Genomic DNA, 21240 nt, shown 5'->3' on the forward strand with positions numbered 1-21240 from the left:
CCCTGCAGGGAGCGAGGCTACTGTACATCCAGAGGTGAGATGAACAGAAGAAGGTGGAGAAGGTAGATGGAGAAGAACGATAACATTTCAAGTTCATCCCTACAGCAGAGCGGGTACAGTAACTACCAGTATTTCAGAATCCCACGCTGAGGAGCCATTCATCAAACTAGATTTATTTTAATGCAAAACAGCTCACACACAAAATATGTCCTATACTGAGGTACTGTTTCACTCCTGTTTGTACAGGTAAGTACCTTGGTAACTCTCTGAAATGCTCCATATGAGGACTGTGCAGATTCAAGTAAAAAGACAGGCATGCTCAGCATTTATGGACAGTTTACAGTATGTGCATTGCATGAACATAGTGCATACATTGCAGATGTAGGTGTAGATAATTGCATATTTTTTACCCCATAGTCACAACAACAGATCATCAGCTTTAACTAGGCACGTAACATAGTCTAATCGAGCTGCTTTTTAAAATGAAATCCTACATGTTCTTCAACACAGAAACACAGGATGCTCCTGGATAGTGCAAGCATAATATGTTTATGTTATGGTCAACAGTTAATTTTTTTTGTATCTGGTTTGACATGGCAAAACATTTTAATACGATAGCCATGAGCTTCGACCTTTGTTGCTATGGAGAAGAACTTGGTCAAAAATCGGACTGGTAATGAATTCAAAACACTTTAATACATTCATCCAAATTTGTACTTTATCATTTTTATAAATGCACCTTTTGAGCCTTTGTTATCATTTTTATTTAAAGGTCCACTGTGTTAGATTTAGGTGAAAGGGATCTACTGGCAGACATTTTATATTAAATAATCCTAGTGATATTTTCACTAGTGTTTAATCATCTAAATTTTACGAATTGTTGTTTTCTTTACCCTAGAATGGGACCTTTATATTTAAATACTTTATATTTACATCGGGAGCGGGTCCTCTCTACGGAGGCCACTATCTTTTTCACAGTAGCCCAAAGTGGACAAACTAAACACCTTTTTCTTTCATGTTTGGAAGAGGAGGGTGAGATGAGGGGTATTCAGCTGCAACACGCAACTTCACCACCAGATATCACTAAATTCTACACACTGAACCTTTAAACAGGCTTGTACCCTTGTATCTTTTGAAGGAAAGAACCAACTATTTCCAAATGCATTTGCTCATCTTTTGTATTGATTAATATACCAGGGGAGTCTTCATGCAAAATTATTTGCCTCCACATTATGCCAGATTTACCAAATAACTCCTCCTGCTATATAAAATTGCCATCAAACTGCATTATGGTAAAGATTAATGGAGTCTGACCCACACTACTGGTCAGCCTCTGCTGTATTGCCCCGTCAGTGCATAGTGTCCGTTTAACATTATGGCCTTCACTGTTCAACCTCAGTCTGAGTCTGACTCACACTGCTGCAGGTAAAACTATGTCATGTTAAAATCTGGCTCGACCCGATGAACCCTAATGACAGTGTGAGAGCGTTAACTATGCTGCAACTTTAATTATCCAGTAGAAACACAGTACAAATATTGACATGGATGTGGCGTCATTGTGGTAGAAATTGTGCCTGTTACTTTGAGAATGTTGCATTTTTTAACGTTTTACCTCGTAAATTTAAATTATATTTATGTGCATTTTTGTCAAGACAAAAGAAAAAATAAATGCCCTTGTTCCAACATCTTACTCTAGTAATGCTGAAGTTGCCAGGTAATTATCAAACCATTTAAATTGTATTTTATGACGTTTTAGCCCCTTCAGGCTGAGGCCCAGTTGCTGTAGTCTGTACCCAGTGTGGATAAATGGTTCTTTTTAGATCAGGGACAGATTGGGAAGATATTACCTTCGATGTGTGGCTGAAAATGTCGGTGAGGTGGGTAAACTGACCTGGCCTCTATTACATAGCTGTTGATCACAATGTCTGTGCAGCAGTATACATTTGTGACACAAAATCCCAGTGCGAAGACAGTATTTCACCCAGGGAAAAAGTTGACTTCCAGATGCAGAGGTGTGTCTCTTACTCCTCTGATATTCTCTCCCACCACGGCTTTTCCATGGTAGACTCCTAACTCATGTTTCCAAAGGACGTGTGGCTTGCTTCAGGGGAGGCAGTGCAGTTGGGTTTGGACAACGCAGGAATGGGGAAGGAGAAGAGAGACAGGAGAGAGAATCAGTTCTGACAGACTAACCACTGTAAGAGGTATGAAGTTCCAAAAAAAACTGCTGACGCATACAATCTTTGCTGCAACATGCTACTGAATTACAGCCTGCAACCAAGATCCTACACCCTGGTGACACACACTGGTCATAAAAGTGACACAGGCAATAAAACATGTACTTTAGTTACTGTGAGTTTGAAGGCATGATTGGAATAATAATAAATAATACGTATTTACGTTCTTTTCAAGGGTGAGAAATAGAATCGATGCCAATCTCATCTCTGATAAAGCTAGAGTCACAGTGTGTTCTGCCTGGCTAGCTTAGCTTATTATATAAACTGGAATAAGGGGGGGAACCACTAGCTTGGCTCTGTGCAGAAAGAACATAGTCCACATCGCAGAACATAAAATGCTCATTACTCAACACGTTTTTTTTAACTTAATCTGATCAAAAAAACACTATTTTAAAAGGGATTATGTGTTGGACTATTGCTTGCAATTTCTTTCCAGCCAATGAGCAGACTCCAGGAAGTTACTGGTCCCTGTTTCCAGTCTTTTTGCTTCGCTGCGCTAAGCTAAACAAAGCAAAGTTCAGCTACGCTAAACTAAGCTAAGCTAAGCTAAGCTAAGCTAGCTGGTACAGACAGTCATAAGAGTAGCATCAGTCTTCTCATCTCACTCTTCACCGGCAAGCTAATTATTATATTCCCTAAAAAGTGAACTATTCCTTTAAAATATCACATAAACTGAAGTATAAGCAACTTAAGGTTGTTTTTTTGACTTAGGATCATAGACTATAAATAAAGGTGGACGACAAGACAGTTCCATAAAGGGAATACCAACATATTTATTGCTACCTGGTGTCAGGCTGCAGTATAGGGCATACATCCCACCTCCTCCATGTTAGTGGATGGGTCATGGATCAAACTAATTGAAAGTGAATGTCAAATATATTTTCTCAAAGATGGCTTCCGTCATTTTCACTATTTCTAATAACACTGATGTACGTTAAAGAGCCTATCATTCCAGTGAGCTTTTTTGATGCAATAAAAACAGGGTGAAATATCACGATTGACAGCTGAGACTGACTCGTGATTGGTCGAGGGGTTATTTCAGCAAGACCTTGACAACATGGCTCCAATCCCCGATCACTGCTGCTCCTTTTCATTCAATTTAACTGGAGTTAAACTAGAGTTGATTTAATCTGATAAAATAATGAGGTCCACCTAGAGAATTCCATTTACTTACTTGTGATGTACTCACCTGCCATCATCTGGCATAATTCACTACATGAGACACATGGCAACAGCATGGGTCAGAGCACAGGGACACACACACACACACACACACGAAGATGAGTCTACACTTTATGGGACTTTCTTCTCTTTTTGAATGCAATGATTTTTCTTTTTTTCAGGTAAATCATTTGAGTCCTACTCTTCAGTTAAACACTGACATTCAAAACAAGCCAGCAGACACCAGCCATCGGTCTGTGGATACGATCGAATGCATCTGACATCAATATATTTGTCTCCGATCCCACACAAATTACCTTTAATGATCATGTTGCGTGCGGTGTAGCAGGTTTATAGCAGCTAGTGCAGCTGCAGGTGCTTCACAAACACTCTGAGGAGGTGAGCTGGTGGGTGGGGGAGCTTTTAAAAGTCTTTAAAATGTGGAATGTATTTATGGGAATCAACAGCATAAGTCAGGGTTTAACACCTGTGACCTGTGAACTCTGCTGGTGTTATTGACCGCCTGTGTGGATCCATAGAGACCACATAGATACTGTCTGTAAAACATGTTTATGACTCTGATATCTGGGTCAGATCTCATAAAACTGAATAGAAGGAAATAAGTATTTTATTACCAACGTCAAAACAGTGAGGTTAGTCACTGAAGGTTAGTAACACCTTGAATTTATAGTGTGTGTGTTGCATGGCGTTGTTTGTGTGTGTGTGTCCCATTTTCTACTGACCTGGGCTAGCAGTGCCCGCACAGGCAGTGGCAGCCCCTCGGTTTCGACTCACCAACAGAGCCTCCTGGTTTTCAGCCAGAGCTTGCTTGGCCAGGTAGCGCTCCCTCTTGATCTTCACCTCCAGCGACTCAGGGACGTCAGGTACGATCCAGTCGATGGCTCGCAGCACAAAGAACACCACGTGCTGGAAGAGGGGAGACACCCAGACGACAAGATATTAGACCTCCACATCAGACTGAGGAAAAAGACCTGTCCTGTAACAGTATCTACAGTTTGAATGGTTAGTAAACAAGTAGTTGGACATTACATAAAATAGGACAGCAGGAGGTGGGGCCCCTGTGCTACCAGCTGAGCTAGTAGACATTCCAAGATGTGTTTTTGTGTTAGAGCTGGTATTTCAAGATAATTCCCATTCCCATAGATAATGATAAATAAATAATAAGGTGTAGGAATTTAGCTATACTTGTGTATCTTGTATAACAGTGTCAACCAGATAGCAGACATATCAGTTCAAACAAAGAACAGAGGCGGAGGGAGGGACTTTGTAAGGAAGAGGAAGCAAAGGTAGATGCTCGACAGGAAATTGGAAGATGAACTGATGCGTCACAGAAATTGAGAGTGATCGTAAGACAGGAAATGTCATCATCTACAAAATAACACTAAATGATCTGACGATATAGGCAAACATCACATAAAATAGTCAAAACTAAAACGTAAATACACTAACAGAGGGTTAAACGACCAGAAATTCAAGTGTACTCGTGAAAACAAAGGGACAACTGACAAGAGAGATGTGGATGAAAGATAAAATAAATAAATAAATAACAGGAACATCATTCGAACGCACAATAAAATAACAGAGAGACTGAGTAGCTTCCTTGTACCTCAAAAGCAATGATGAAACTAAGTCTGACAGCGAGGAGCTCCCAGTAGAATAGTGTGTGGTTTCCATTGTTGTCTCTGTACGCTTTATATCTGGAAAAGAAAAGTAACATCAAACTGTGTAATGGTGTGTGTGTGTGTGTGTGTGTGTGTGTGTGTGTGTGTGTGTGTGTGTGTGTGTGTGTGTGTGTGTGTGTGTGTGTGTGTGTGTGTGAGTGTGAGTGTGTGCGTGCGTGTGTTCTGCAGCAGAACAGATATCAGTTATGCTACCCCCTATTGGTCACATCTATTACATGAAATCAACATGATAAAAACTGAAACCCTGACTCTGTAGAACTTTTCAAGGTTTTAGCTAAAAGTAACACAAAACAAAACATCTTTGAGAATTTCAAACCAGAGATTGTTTCCCCACTTCAGATTGCATTCATTGAAACAATCAGCATACCTGCAGTTGTCAGTGTAGTTAAGTGGGGCGTAAGCCAAGGTAAAGTTGACGTATCCGTGGAGCTCATTATCGAATTTGTACTGGTAGAGCAGACGAGGTAAGAAATCGGACGTGAAGGCTATTAGAAAAGCCTGCAGAGAGACAAAATATAAAGTCAAAGAACAAACGTGGTCAACAGTGATGTGCTGTGATGATGCTGTTATCTTACATTGGCGATGACAGACAAGTGCGACAGGGCTTCCAGTATGTTGAACCACACTCCGATGTTCTGGGCACGCTCGGCCACCGGCCTCCGATACTCGCACACAAACTTGTGCGCGTCCAAACGGATTTCCACCCAGTTGTTGAGGAGGGCGAAGAGCGGAGCGAGGGGGAAGGCAGCCACGAAGATGGTGATGAACCCGAACTGGAGCACTGCAGCACAAGAGTCGTTTTTGTATATTTGTGCAATGAAAGACAGCCGACAATTTGCACACGCAGATTAAACTGCAGCACATTCTTTACATAGAGTTCCAGACTCTCACCCATTTCCAGATACTCTTCAAAGAGGCCTTCACACTCCACCAGCTTGTAATCTTCCTCCCAGCGCCGAGGCTCATGGGATGCCTTACCCCCCAGAACCTTGGCCAAAGTTCTCTTCTGGCGCCAGGCCTTCACTTTACTGTCAGAGCAGAGAAAAAAAAGTATAATCACGGATTTGAAATAAACATGAGCATAGTGTTGAGATGAAGCATTTACACAGGTTAATCAGAGGTCAGGCTCATTTACAAAACACAGGTCTGGAGCTGGTAGATATACTGTTGTTTTATCTAATTCTAATTTGATGTGTATATTTTTTATTTCACACTGCCTTTCGTTTATAATTACTTTTCTGGTCTTTGCCCCTGCAAACTGTGATTCAAATCTAGAACTCATATTGAAGATCTTATATCACATGGCTAACTGAGTTAACTTGTGTCAGTTTTAATAATTTGGGATGAACGTGGGTTTTTCATTCTTCAAAGCTGGATTCATTTAGAGCTGTTGTCGCAGTAACTAAGAGGCCTAATCCTTAAAACGGAGCTGATTCTTGCTTTTCTGTAACACATATCTGCCTCAAATCTCACTGCACATGTTCAAGCTTCCATTTTTTTTCATACTGAGACAAAGGCACAATCTTCTTCCTTCCATCTCTAATCCCAAAGACAAACAAACAACCCTGTCCTCCATGTTCACTCACATGCAGATCTGTCACAGGTCAAAGCAGTTTAAGTTAAAGCCGGTATGAAACACATCGAGGGCTTTATAGGTTTTATTTAAAACGAGCCCATTTTCTCTTCTCTGTGGCAGCAATCCTCTCAGGTTTAAGCAAGAGAGCACAATAGGAACGCTGATCCAAAGAGGAAGACGCTGCCTCCTGAAGGAAGTCCTGCCAACGTCAGGGTTAGATTAAGCCAGTGGTTAGTGAATAGCATAAAAACTCTGTGGGCTGTGTTCCTCAAAGGATTTGGGCCCTAAATCTGGATACAGCTGCAGTAAAAAAAAAAAGAAGCTGAAAACCACTTACACAAGCAGACAAAACCTGGCTCCAACTCACTCAGCTACGATCAATCATTTAATCGATCAAACTGCAGCAGGCTTCAGTATTATATATATATATTATATATACTATATATATATATATATATAGTTATTCAGTTTTATTCATTAAACATTAAACATGCCATTTATAGCTAATGCCTTGGAAGAAGCTCAAAATGCACAACTGCAGTATGAGACTGGGTGTGATCTGTGTTTTCAATATGATAAGAAGAGGAGAGTCACTGGACCACCACACATTTGTAATCAGTTTTTCCATGAGCTTTCGATTCTGCTGTCAGTTGCATTCCCTTTCACTGCCCCTCGTACATCTCTTTTTGCATCACAGTGCCGCTGGTGGTCAAAACCTGGAAGAGCAGCCTCTTCCTTACTTTTCTTCAACATGTTTTGTTTACTACAGCCAGTGTTGTGCAAGTTCACACCTCTCATGAACTAGTTCAAAGTTCAGTTCATACAAGTAAACATGAATAGTTCATGTTCATAGTTCACCATTTAAATTCTGAACTAGTTCATAGTTCAGTTCATTTCATAGTTTTAAGGTGGAAAGTGAGAATGAAAGACTTAACTTGTTTTTTAAAGAAAACTTTATCCATCACTACCCCTTGCCTTAAACTGTACTTCATATGTATCAATTCCTAAAAGAAATGTTTTTAAATTTTTTTTTTAAATTATTGCTAATTTTGCCTGTTTATTTATTCATACCCTGCACGAGTTTGTCTACCTGTTGCTGTGAAATCATACCCTTGAAGGCTGCAGACAATGTGGTTTGGGTCATTTGGGGCTGTTGGCAGGGGTCTTGGTCTTTTTTTGACTTTCAATTACTTGGAGATAACTTTTTAGGCTAGCTGGATGCTTCAGCTCCACATGCCGTTTTAACTTAGATGCGGATGAGGCTGACGTCCGGACTTGCTTTTTCAGCGCAGGACACAATTTGCACAGAAAGGTGAGATGTTTACTGTCGGGATCTTCATCAGACAGTGTGTAAAAATCCCGCAAATAATAATAAGGTGCATCGGATGTAGTCGCTGAGTCTGCGTCTCTGCTTTCACTTGCCATTTTTATATGAGACCGAGAGCTGTTGTCTTGGAATACGTTGCTTGTTTGGACTACATGTGTGTGCGGTGAATCATGGGTAACGTAGTGCGAAGTCGAGTTAGTTGGTTTAGGTTAGGCTACATCGCGGAAATTTGACGGGCACTGAGCAACGACATGGTGCAGGCATTCGATTTAGACAGCGTCTCTCCTCAGGAGAAGGAAAACACTCCGTAACGTTTTACCTAGACCTCAGATAATATGAACGTGTTCACCGTTCAAATTCATTATTTGTCATTAAGTTGCGTTCAGTTCATCGTTCTCATAAAAATGAACGTGTTCAATGAACGCGTTCTTTTGAACTCGTTCATGCACAACACTGACTACAGCCCCCTGCAACCCAGATTCTGCACTATTGTCTGGACACACACACTGTGCCAGCGCTGCAGAGGAACCAGGGTGAGCATTACTGCACCAAAGAGACACAGCTGCAGTCAGGATGTCGAGCAGTCTAATGCATCACTTTAAAAAAAAGCCATGACAACACCGTGAAGGTCCAGTACAACAAAACAGAGAACACTGATCAACATGATTAATAAGGTTAAATAAATACAAATCCTGTCCACTGGGTAGCTACCATTGTATTTGTTTGTATCTTTAATCGAAGAACAATAGAGCACAACAGTGGCTGCTCATTTTTAGAACAGCTCTGGTTCTGGAAGTAAATTTCGTTAATTAATTTTCTCCATTGACGTTTCAGAAGGGAGTTGCAACCCTGGAGCCACATGGACCAGCTATGAGATGAGTTGTGACCATAAAACATTAAATTCAGAGCAAAAGAAACTAATATTGGAAAATGGAAAAAAGGTATAAAACTGTGTACATATTTTTTAAAGAGTGAAGGAACTTTGCATCCCATAAACCGTTGCGAATGATCCCTTTCCAACGGCAGTATTTCTTCTTGAATTTAACATTGTTGTAGTGACTCTCACCTTTAGACTCTTTTCCTCATCTCTAATAAAACGCAGCATGTTAGAAAGTGGAATCATGGTCGCTCTGTGGTGAACGCAGTGTAACACTGAACGAGCCGATCCTAGCAGATATGATTTTTGCAGTTCTGGTAGACATTTCTATGGTAACAGCAAGCTTCACCAATCACAGTCGTCACTACCTGAGGATTGTTGGTAGTATAGTAATTCTCCTCGACATTTTGAATATAAACTGCTATTCTTAAAACACTGCTGATGTCATAAGGACTTATATATTTATATATATATATATGCCCACCTTTATTTTTAACAGTTTAGATCAATCAGAAATCCGATAGTGGTACATCACAAAAATGATAACATACGGGATAATGAACTCCTGGATGTTGTTGATGAGTTGCTTTCCCACCATGATGATGAAGAGTTGTTCAGCCAGTTCAATGAGACAACCCCCAGGACCACACTGCAATATGAAAACACACAGAAACACAAACACAGATAGATGTAAGTTTTCTTTTAACTGCTTAGATAAAAAGAAAAAAAAACCACAAAAAAACAATTGCAGGATCAATAAAATCATCCTCTTTTGACATTTATCATCCAAAAGTAGAAGAGGAGACTTACATCCTCATTTCTCATCCCAAACAAGGTCCCATAGTTGGTCGGGTAACCAACAAACCTGCACACAAGCAGAAAGAAAGACACTCAAAATCGTATTGATCGCAACGTTTTCTTACTTTCTCTGTGCCTGACTCAAGTCTCACCTTCCTTTAAAGAAAGCCACGTAGAAAGGAGAAGAGTAGAAGTTGACAAACTGGAAGATGAACACCTTGAAGATGAAGGCATTGTCATACTGGGTTTGTGTTCTGTGCATCTCTGCCACAAAGAAAACAAGGATGCACAGTGTTAAAGACACTAAACCCTGGATATCAGTTTTACTGTTACCTTTGTTTTCGCTCTCAGATAATCTGAACTAACCTCAGGGTCTGTTTAAAACCTGTCTGATCATGTGACTCAACTCCCCCTGACTTTTCATAGCAGTGTTGCAACGTTCAGAATGCTGCCAGATGTGGCTGCTATGAGGTGCATCTGTACTTTGTAGAAATAAGCACCAAAAACAACAAGAAAGACAGACGGGTGTGACGCAGGGTGCTCAGCAGTCTGCTACCCTCCATGCTGCAGTGTGTGTTTGTTGTCCTAAGTGATAGACTATTTCAAGATGATAGCAAATTTAAGATGTTATCTGATCTGTGAGAATCCTCCACCTTTAGCGAGTTTAGTTGAGGGGTTTAGCCTCAGTGAGATGCTGATATCATATTACAGAGCAGTAATGGTTCTTACCCCATTTAGTGAGCTGCTCTGCTAAAGCAGTGTAGACCCGGCCCATCAACAGGATGAGGCCCAGATTCACGATACTGCTGGAGATGTTGGCTATGGTCCCTGCCTGATGAGGAAGTCACACACATGGATGAATGTACACAGTCTTCACAAACTAGCTCCTTGACACACAGACCTACAGTACAGTACATGTATGTAGCATAACAAGAACAACACTGCCTTCAAAATAGAATAGCATATGAACTACATCGGTTAAAATACAGCAAATTAAATGCACACATCCACGGTAGACACGATGTGTGGCTCGGATGTACCTCTGTACGCAGGACCGGGCTCTCAGTGTGGAACATCATCACAATGATGATACCGCGGCACATGACCACCGTCACCAGGAAGATCATCACCACACACAGCTGAGAGGAAAGACACACGGAAATTGATTTTAAACAATGAAGTTGGTGATTTTTGTTTTTATTAGATGCACACCATTGGCTGCTATGTATGATGTGGCCCACCGTGCTACTTACACCACTGCCTAGTAAATTATTAATTATCACACTCAGTTCACGAGGGTGTAGGGAGCTGTACTGTATTGATCCTAGTGTGTTGCTGTAATCGGCATGAATCTGAAGAGATTTGTGAAACATGATCTCTGTGTGTATGTGTAATGTAGTGTGGTTGCTAGTGGGATCTACACACATGTGCTCCTGTTCAACTCCTGTTCATGTGAATAAATATGAAGTTTGCTTTTTATTGTGACTCATAGTCCGTGAAACAACAGGCAGTAAGTTGGCTTTGTGAGGCCCAATCAGAAACACTTTCAGGAAGCACTGATTAGCTATAAATGCGTATTATCTTCATTCATGATGCCCATGTTTGTATTTTGACTGTCTCGTAGCAAATCGTGTCAAGCAGACAGTTCTCAATTCTCACATGTTGGAATTTTTCCCACCAGCCCAGACACACACCACAGCAGCAGATCTCCAAAACTGTATTTATAAAATAGATTCTCTAAATGAAAAGCACTTAGTAGCACAATGTGCTTATGCTTTCAAGGCCGATCCACAATAAACCATGTGTTTTCACAGTTTCTGACATTGGAAGAGAAATTGCTTCATATAAATAGATTGTAGATTGTAAATCAGAACCAATGAAAGTAACAATTAGTTTTTTCAGCAGGAAATAGTTCCTTGCCCCTTTTCAACAAAACTGAATGTAAATTACATAACCCTGATGCAGAATCTTCCACTTCCCACCTCTTTCACTGTCGTCAGAAATAAAGGCTGAGGGAAAACTGATCCTCAGAGTCTTGTCCAAGAGGAAGTGAATCTTGGATACAGTATGACAGCGTGTAGCTGAGATTATCAGATCATATCCAGCCCTGTGGGCAAATGACCTGGATTCATTATTAGAATAGGGTTCAGTTACAACTTTAGGATTCAGTGGGACAGCACACAGGTGTAAACCCCACCTCTCTTTCTCTTCAGGATGTTAAGAGTCAAAAGACACTGAGACTCTTCACTGAGACCAAGAATAATGAGACTGATTATACCAATAAGACAATGAGAGTTTATACACACAGTACATGTGTGGGAGCTGATCAGGATGTTGCAGTAAAAACACATCATGTGACTCTTGGAAAACAAGTAATTAATCCAGTGACACAAGGTGTATTATATTCATCAGATTAGAAGTTTGACAACCAATATCAGACTCATATAAACAACTGTTGAATATTCTTATTATCAAACTAGGTCTTAAGATGGACACAATGAAAGAATGTTCTGCTAACCCAAATACTTCCATTTACGGTATGGCTACTATAAACGGATGAGCCTGAAGTTCATAAACAGCTCCAGAGCTGTCTTTTAAACATTGTAACAGTGTCTCACCATCATTATGATGACCATGGAGCCTGTGAACATGCGGGTCAGCCTGGTTTTTTCTGGAAAGTAGGGCTCTTTGACCCCAGTCACTGGGTTCTGCTCCATAGTCGGGGCCTTCGCTGCAAACTCTGGCCGAGGACGCTCCTGAGGGAACATAGTGATGACATCAGCCTCAGTGGTAATGTGTAATTGACTTTTTTCCTGTGTTGTTTACTCCTGGTTGCTCGAAATGAGAAGGCAACTGTACTGCAACATAAAAAAAACTGTTGTCCATGGAAGATTAGGAGGAGGTTATGTATTCACCCCTGTAAGTTTGTTTGTCAGCAGGATAACATAAAAACTGCAGAACAGATTTTAATGAGACTCGTGGGGAGGAAGCAACACAGGTCAAGAAAGAACTCGATACATTTTGGAGCAGAACCATGAATTTTTCTTACATTCTGTCTAGCATTGAGTTTCGGGTTGGTTAGTTTTTCTTTTATACATTCAGGTCTTTTTGACAATCAGATTTTCCAGTAAATAATTCATTGATCTTGATGAAAAATATCAGGCAGGTTGAAAGAGCTGATATCTATGTGTGGAATTTGGTGCAGCTGGATTGAATTTAAGGGGACTGTTGGGCCTTGGTGGAGGTACACGCTTTGAGCGCCACCCAGGACTTTGAATTCTGATCATTTTTACATCAGGCTTACATCACCTCAGTGGAGCAGGGATTTTCTTTTCCACTTTTTTAATATTGCAAAATAGGGCGCTTTTCAACAGTTTTGTGAATTTCTCAAGATATGTGCAGACATCTTTGTAGCCAATCAGCCTTGGTGGAGGGATGTGACCTTCTAGGTTAGTAAGTAAGAAAAATACTGAGCTAGCATTTAAGATTGCTCTGTGGCTGTTAAACTTTCCTGTGTGGAAAACTCATTGTTAAATCTTGTTAAGTGAAGTTCTTTTGGAAAAGGTCTACAAACCCAGAGGTTTTACCAATTGGGATGTTGGCAGTTACCAACTGCCTTACCATGACTTACCCAAGAACCATAAGACAAATGTGGCCACACTAATACTGAATTCAAAAAAGAAAGGAAGGGTTATGAGACCTCTTCTTCATGGAAGTCCATGCAGTCCCAGTGATGGGCCAGGGTGGACATCTTTCGCTTCCAGTACTCCAGAAAGGTTACGGCCCAGAACGACATGAACACACTGAAGAGGACCGTACCCGGGTGGTCGAATAAGTAGCCCATCTGCAATGCAGAGAGGTTCACACATTAACTCTTAGTCTGTCTACATTCTAATTAGTAAAAACTCTTTAGTTAACCAGCGAAATGTCTTGACAGTTCTTTACCTTAGCCATGGTGCAGATTTCAGACATGTTCCAGGCGTTACAGGTGTTACAGAGAGGACACATCAGATAAGTGTCTCCACTCGTACAGATTTCCTTACTGCCGACAGACACACAGATCAGTCACATCTGAGGAAATGTTTTCTAAAGCTTTCAGTCTAGGACTGCTTCTTTCCAGATTTTTGATGATTTGTGGGGTTAACCACATCTACTCATAATTATTAATGGGAGAGCCGAAGGACACACACACACACACACACACACACACACACACACACACACACACACACACACACACACACACACACACACACACACACACACACACACACACACACTTTGCAATGGGGTGATTATCCTGCACTAATTGTGTATTATCACATGGGATGACTGCAGTTTATTGCTGCTGGAGGATTCTCTCCATCCATTCTCCACTAATCAATGGTTTTAATCTACAGTGTGAACTAATGAACGTCATGAATCTAAGCCATTGGATTGTTTTCCTTCCTAATGTATCGACTCATCTTTCATTCTCTCTAACCTCACGTGTTATGCACCATAGTGGGAGGAATGGTCTAGTACTGAAATCTACAGGATGTCACAGAAAGAAAACAGATGCTAAGTCAATATTAAATATACACAGTATAGAGAAGCCAGTCCACAGTGCTGTGAATAATGTATAAAACACTAGGCACAGACATACCCCATGTGAATTGTATAGTAGTTTTGGTTTTTGTGCAGACCAGACTGTGTTTTCAACTATTTGCCTCTAAAATTGTGATTGTTGGACATAATGTGGGAGGAAAGAAATTTCCGACCAAACATTTTAGGAACTATACTTATTTGTTTTATTCCTGGTTAGATCGATACTGATATCATGCCTGAGTGTTGACTTCAGAGCTACACTGTGGCTATGGTGCCAGATGCTACATAAGGACTGCAAATCCAGGTTTTGGTGCACAATGATACGTCACTACTAGTGATATCAGGACTGAGGAAAGTATCTGTATCCATGTAGTTCAGGTACATAGTACATTAGCCACCCTAATGTATTGGTCATACCACACCAAGTAAGGCTTTAGCAGAAAAATGTCTGATTATTGAGTCAGGATGTTATTGTTATGAAGTCATTTTGAATTTTTAAGAGCAAAAACCTATTCTTTATTTTATCCCTTACAGATACCAGATGCCAAAAACATGTATTTTCTACAAGGAGAAAGATACTGACAGGTCAAAAAGTTTTATATAAAGTATTTGCTGTTGTCGCTCAAGAGATAAAAGAATATATATTTATGAGTTGATATCTAGATATGTCCTTGACTGATTGTAATTTCATGTCTTGGGGAACATCACTAACTCACAGAAGCTGTCATTGCTTCTTGTTTATTTGGTGATGATAGAAATTGAAGAGCATTTTATGCCTTAATGATGAGAGTGAGATGACAGGAAATGAGGAGAGACAGGCGTGGGAGAACGATATGCAACAAAGATCCTTTAAGTTAAAGCCCTTGATAGATGAACTAAATCAAACCCATCACTCAATCAACTGTGTTTTAATGTGTGTTTAGAGTGTGTGCGGACTCACGCTGGTGTGTTGGTACCCATGGACATGACTCCAGAAACAAAGACTAGAGTTCCGACCACTGCTGCCGGCAGCAGCCAGGCTGTGTAGAAACCTGCAGAGACATAAAGCTACATTAGGCCACAGCTCTCAGCTGATGCAGGGGGAAGGTGCCATTACACTGCTGCACTGCTGTTTAATGCTGGAGAGTCCTTGATCAAGATGTTGTGTTGGCATCACAGAAAAAATACAATGTTTGTCATGCTGAGGAGATTTTATTCTCTTTGTTAAATAGGAGGAGAAAAATTGAGACCGAAGGACAAAAATAATTCATTCCCCAATCAGGTTATTATGCATTAAAAAATAAAGGGTGATGAAGATGTGTCACAATAAACAAATACTTTTTTTTACATAATATTTGTATTTTTTAAAATAATTTGTAGAACTTTGATTTCTGTTCTGCAGTTTCAAGATAAAAATCATTATGGGAAAGTTGAATGGGGCTGAATAAGAATGTATATTTACCCAGCCATGCAAAGTAGAGTGCAATCTTCTCTCCAAAGTACTCCCTGATGTGGTCCAGAGGTTGGTACTTGTACCATTCGAACCAGCGGGCCCAGTAGTGGTAAAGAACCTGCCTCTGGTTGAGTTCATCAGGACGGATCTCACACTTAGGAAGTTCAAAAGGGCCCTGACGGAAAAAAACGAAACAACCCAAAATACACATGCAACTGATAAGAGAAGGAGGACAACACAAAACCTTACATCAGATTTACGAGCAGATAAATAACATCTGACCTCATGCAGGGGGAACGCTGCAGTGTACGCCCCTTCGTTTATCAGTCTGTCCACGCCAACTTCAGACCTCTTCTTTTTGCCGTAAACCGTCTTGGTAAGAATCTCATACACCTGATATAAAACACAAACTTTCACTCCATTAGATTAAGTAAACACTGAATACATTAAATATGTTGTGGAGGAAATCCTGATACTCACAACACGGTGTCTCTGTGTATTAGTGAAGTAGGATTCCTGGTCCTCACAGCCGAGGAATCTGTAAAAGCCAGTTACACTCTTACTGTATGTTCTACAATACAATGTGAGCTGATTCTGTTATTGATCGACGTTAGTGAACTCACCTGCTCATCTTCGACTTGCGAAATGCACATGTGTAATAGTCCAGTGGCCTGTTTGGCACCGACTCTGTCATTACATTAGGTATGCATAGTCTGCTCAGTACCCGAGCAGATGTGTTTAAATCCAGATTTGGCTGTGCCTGGAAGCCCAACACACACTGATTCAGTATTCATAATATTTGATCAACATATTCCTTATATTCAGTGAAGTTGTAATCCTTAAAATCTCATTTAATTGTGTGACAACCATGGTTGTGCCAGAATTTCATTCAAATGGGAGATGTCCATTGAGTACTGGGAACCGCAAACACCTTCAGAGGTTAATCTGTCGGTGACGCAACAACAAACCGAGGACTGGGAGGATTCACGGTGTCATTAGGAAGAGGATTTCACAATCAATGATGTCGCCCAACACAGTAAGACTCTATATCCTCTACAATAAATCCAGTGTGTGCACACATAGCTCCCTGTGATTCTCTTGCGCATTAACATACATTTGAATTCCAAAAACTAGGGTTTGGTGTAAGAAGAGGAATAAAAAAGGTCTGTATGCTTACAGCTCTACTTTGAGTTAAATGCTCATGTCAGCATGTAAATATGTAAGTAAATTGAATTTGTAATGTGCCTTTTGGAATAAAGGTTTACACGGTTCTGCACAAAAAACAATAATGTTAAGATGCCCAAGATAACAATGTTAACATTGTAGCAGGTAAAACGTGTGTATTTATCTAATATCTCAGTTTGCAAATGTTGGCTACTTAACTAAACAATGTACAGTTGAGGCTGTTGTCATTATATCTGCAGATCACAAACCAATGTATTGGACAAAGTGAGATGCTGAGCTGATGATGACAATAAATGAAAAGTTAAGGGATCACAAAGGGAATAAGGATTAAGTGTATATGTAAGTGCCAGATTTCAAGAAAAACAAAAATGTCAACCTTTTAGTGGTGCTGGAGTAAAACCAGGAAATCCCCAAAGTCAGAAAAGCACGAGGATTCATCATGTGGGCATAAAGAATGTCGATAAAAAATCTGGAGAAAATCTATGTATTAGTTGTTGACATATTTCAGTTGGAATCAAAGTGGTGGACCCGAACAAATTTAGCCAGAATCAGAATCAAAGAAGGGCTGTGATGTAATGAGAACTTTAAGGATTAGAACTATTTAATAATACTTAGTTCTAGACAGCTGTGTTGACCTGTAATGGAGCTCTCAGACAGAGTTCCTCAGCATAACACACCATCACATCCCAGGGAGCATTCACTTTCAGAAAGTGTATTGTTTTCTTTTCATTCGCTGTTTCCTCCTAAAGGGACGACAGGCCACATTGAGAAGTTGTTAGTGAATATGTCCATAAAAACAATGATCAGATTTTAACCTCATGATTAAGATAAATAATCTGATGTACTGAACCTTTTCCATGAGCAGTCCAGCACTCTCCAGGTTCTGAACAAACTTCTCCCTCCACTGTTCCAGCTGGGCCTTCCTTCGCTCAGAGCGGCTGGTCTCCTCGGGGGGCACGGCCTCCCCCTCCTCGCAGGTCGCCTCACTCTTCCCCTTCCCTCGCTTCTTCCTCCGCGAGCGAACCTCCCACACCAGCACGAAGTCTGAACTCAGATCGACCATAAAGAGCCAAAAGTTTCAATAGGGACTGACCCGGTCATACATTAAACAGTGAGCTTACGACAGCTAATAGAAAGTGCTGCTGCTGCCTACCAATTTTAGTTCTTCCGTCTCTGAAGTATATCCCCGGCTGTGGAACTGGCTGGTTACTTCTTGTATTCCAGTGATGGTCAATGGGATCGTCATCGTCCATATCTCCGTCAGCAGCTGCTGCTGAAAGCTGAAAGCATCCACAATTTAGTTATCATGATTAAAAACAAGTTAGATCAGCAGGCAAAAGATTATTTCACTTGTGCAAGTAAACCATCTGTTCTGTATGAGGATGGTTCATTTCCTTGGGATGAGGTGTAACAATAAATTCCTGCATGTGCCACTGCACAGCATCATAAAAGCCTCCTCTTAGAGTCAAGGGAGACATGATAAGAACCATTTTCTACAGAATGACTGAATGAAAACAATACTTCAGTGCAGAGAAGTCATATCTCACCAAAAGATGATTTTAATATACCACACCGCCTGTGGATATCACATTAAGAAGAAAACCCTTCTAGATTCACTGCATCATGTTTGAGGTGTGAAGGCATGAGGTAGAGAAGCAGCTGTATGAACCAATGTACAGTTATTATCAAAGTTTATGTCATTACTTGTATATAAAAGTAGCAGTATGAGAAAATAGTAAAACTGTGCTCACATATCTTGGTGGGATGAAGACTCCGTTCTGCAGACTCCCATAGCTCTCGGTGGTTTGTGCTTCGCCTCCATAGTCCAGATCCAGGAGGACTTCTCTGTCTCCCTTCCTCAGCATGATGCGTCTGGACACGTTAAACTGAACAATCGCCTAAACTGTACAGCCGAAGAAATTTGTGCTCATTGCTGAAGTATTTCACACATGACGACTCCAGACATGCTGGGGAAAGAGACTGGAAGGATAAAAAAAAAAAAAAGAGGTTGATACAGTACCTTTGCTGGAGAGAAAATGAGGCTGCTGCTGCTGAGGATTTGCACCAACCTGTGCTTTTCTCTCCCTCGTCTCTATCTCTGCATCCGTCTGGCTCCACTGATAAATAGCTGTGAAATACCGTAATGGACGTAGAATACAGGCAGTGGCTGATACTTTTGCTGCCTGCGTGAATGGAAATGTACTTCAGGACATACACTAGCGGCTGCGCACATCCCCGCCTCATAAATAATGCAGCAGTCAGTCAGGGGGCAGTGGATGAGAGAAAGATGCCGGATAACACATGAGGGAGAAATCTCCTTGATGTTAATGGGTATTCCCTCATCCATACAAGCTATTTTAATTTTCGGTTTTTAAAATGTACACACAATTAACATAAATAATAAATTGAGGAGAATCTCCAGCCAGCCATCTACGCTCCATTTTCTGATTTGCAGAAAGAAATCACATTTTTCCTCAGAGAAGCTTCAGCACCACAGGTCACATCATTTATTTTCTGCCGCATCTTGCCTCTTTTTCGCTTGACTGCATTGCTGCAGTCAAGACAGGGCTGGATGTGAGGAGAGAATGGAGAGGTAGGTAGAGAAGAGGAGGAGAGTATGGAGAGGTAGGTAGAGAAGAGGAGGAGAGTATGGAGAGGTAGGTAGAGAAGAGGAGGAAAAGGGAGACGGCAGGGGGAAGTTGGACAGTGTTGGCCTGACGTAGAGACCGAGAGCGAGGGATTAAAATTGCATAAGAAACTGAAAAACTGCAGAGTGAAATTAACGAGGGGGAGCAGAGCCTGTTTTACACGCAAATTGAATTTAATGGGTAGAAATACAGTTTGTTGTCTGATAATTAAAAGATCAAAGTTCCCTGAAATAAAGCACTGCAAATACAAAGTGTTTTTAATGATCTATACAACTGCATATGACTCCACATTTTCAGTTAAAGGTTCAGTGTGTAAGATTTAGGTGAAATTGATCTATTGGCAGAAATTGAATATAAACATATTGCACATACGTATGTTTCATCTAAATTGTACGAATGGTTGTTTTCTTCACCCTAGAATGAGCCCTTTATATTTAAACATTTATATTTACATCCGGAGCGGGTCCTCTCTTTTACAGTAGCCCAAACTGGACAAACTAAACACCTTTTGAGTTTTTATGACAACTGAAGGCTACCACAGGTTCTCTTTCATGTTTGGAAGGGGGGGGTGAGGTGAGGGGTATTCAGCTGCAACATGCATCTTCACCACTAGATGTCACTAAATTCTACACCCTGAACCTTTAATCTACAGTTCCAAAAAAACATTTGAAAAGTGGAAATAAACAAAACTAAAAACTAAAACATAGACACTAAATGTACTGTAATTTCGTTGTGAGGATGCAGTTGCCTACGAAAAATGTCTGTTGTACTGCAGAGGTTATTGGGGTATATATTATGTGAATGATTTCTGTAATACCTTCAGGCCGACACTATTATGCGCCCCAACAGAAAACAAAGCAAAACTAAGAGAGCCAGGGTGTGTTCACCTTCTGTTTCTGCCATTTTGTGTTCTTTATTTATGAAGTTTATTTATCTAAACTGCTTAGGTTGTGAAAATCTAATCTGATGTGTCTTACTCTACATGAGTTACATTATGGGGAATATATGATCCAGTGTTAGAGGAGCCTCTACTACTGCCTGTTTTAACCATATTTACAAAACAAAATCTCTCATGATCAACAAAACATGTTGCTGCTGCTGCTGCTGTTGTGGTGTAGAACTTGTGTTGTGGGTTTTGTGTGAATGAGGTGACTCTGCAGACCTGTTTCACAATATGATCTTAAAGTGTTTAGACGGAAGGACAGTCGTGCCTCTTGTTTATTTTTCAGCCAAAGCATTCAGAAGAGCTGAAACATCAGAGTGGTGTTAATTCAACCCGCTTTTTGTTTTATTGCTTTTGAAAAGTTTCTCTGGGGCAATCGGTCTCTATTTTTACTTTTTCTTAATTACATTTAATTTCCTCCAGCTCTCTTGTCTCCATGAACATCCCAGGGGGACATGACGCACTCTTTTCATCCATCTCATCAATCTGATACTTTCCCTTGTCTCGTCTCTATCTTTCTTGTGCTGAGTCATTGTGTGACTGCAATTTCGAATTAGAATGAATCCACTACAAGTTGTCTAAATCAGGCCTCACACCTTCAGCAGGTCACTTCACTGTTGTGTTCAGTTCCCTGGATGCTGGTTTATAATTTCTGCTCTTTTTACTTTTATATTCCAGTCTTGTCTTGTGATCTCAATAAACTTCTAACTATTCAGATATCTGGGACAATCTGATGGCTCACGCTGGGTTCTCTTGCTTTCCTGCA

The 21240-nt window shown here is 40.6% G+C and overlaps 1 protein-coding gene across 3 annotated transcripts; it reads right to left on the reverse strand.

Annotated features, from left to right (window-relative positions):
* Positions 1–1041: 1041 nt before the first annotated feature.
* ano11 (anoctamin 11) lies at positions 1042–19094 on the reverse strand. 3 transcript variants are annotated; one of them, XM_034591043.1, is made up of 24 exons: positions 18635–19094; positions 18037–18163; positions 17734–17927; positions 17519–17626; positions 16322–16458; positions 16179–16236; positions 15981–16091; positions 15708–15873; positions 15207–15297; positions 13625–13721; positions 13380–13523; positions 12298–12435; positions 10720–10818; positions 10409–10511; positions 9832–9943; positions 9692–9746; positions 9433–9530; positions 5993–6129; positions 5677–5882; positions 5469–5599; positions 5026–5116; positions 4194–4325; positions 3427–3436; positions 1042–2101 (listed from the first exon to the last, which is right to left on the reverse strand). In XM_034591043.1, the coding sequence occupies exons 1-24, from the start codon at positions 18746–18748 to the stop codon at positions 2070–2072; spliced, it is 2691 nt and encodes an 896-aa protein (XP_034446934.1). In that variant the 5' UTR covers positions 18749–19094; the 3' UTR covers positions 1042–2069. The 3 variants fall into 3 exon arrangements, with proteins under 3 accessions (XP_034446934.1, XP_034446935.1, XP_034446933.1); XM_034591044.1 differs by lacking the exon at positions 3427–3436 and having other exon boundaries at positions 18635–19093; XM_034591042.1 differs by lacking the exon at positions 3427–3436 and having other exon boundaries at positions 4142–4325; positions 18635–19093.
* Between the last annotated feature and the right edge of the window lie 2146 nt (positions 19095–21240).

The sequence above is a fragment of the Hippoglossus hippoglossus genome, chromosome 7, assembly GCF_009819705.1.
Source record: "Hippoglossus hippoglossus isolate fHipHip1 chromosome 7, fHipHip1.pri, whole genome shotgun sequence".
NCBI classification, from domain to species: Eukaryota; Metazoa; Chordata; class Actinopteri; order Pleuronectiformes; family Pleuronectidae; genus Hippoglossus; species Hippoglossus hippoglossus.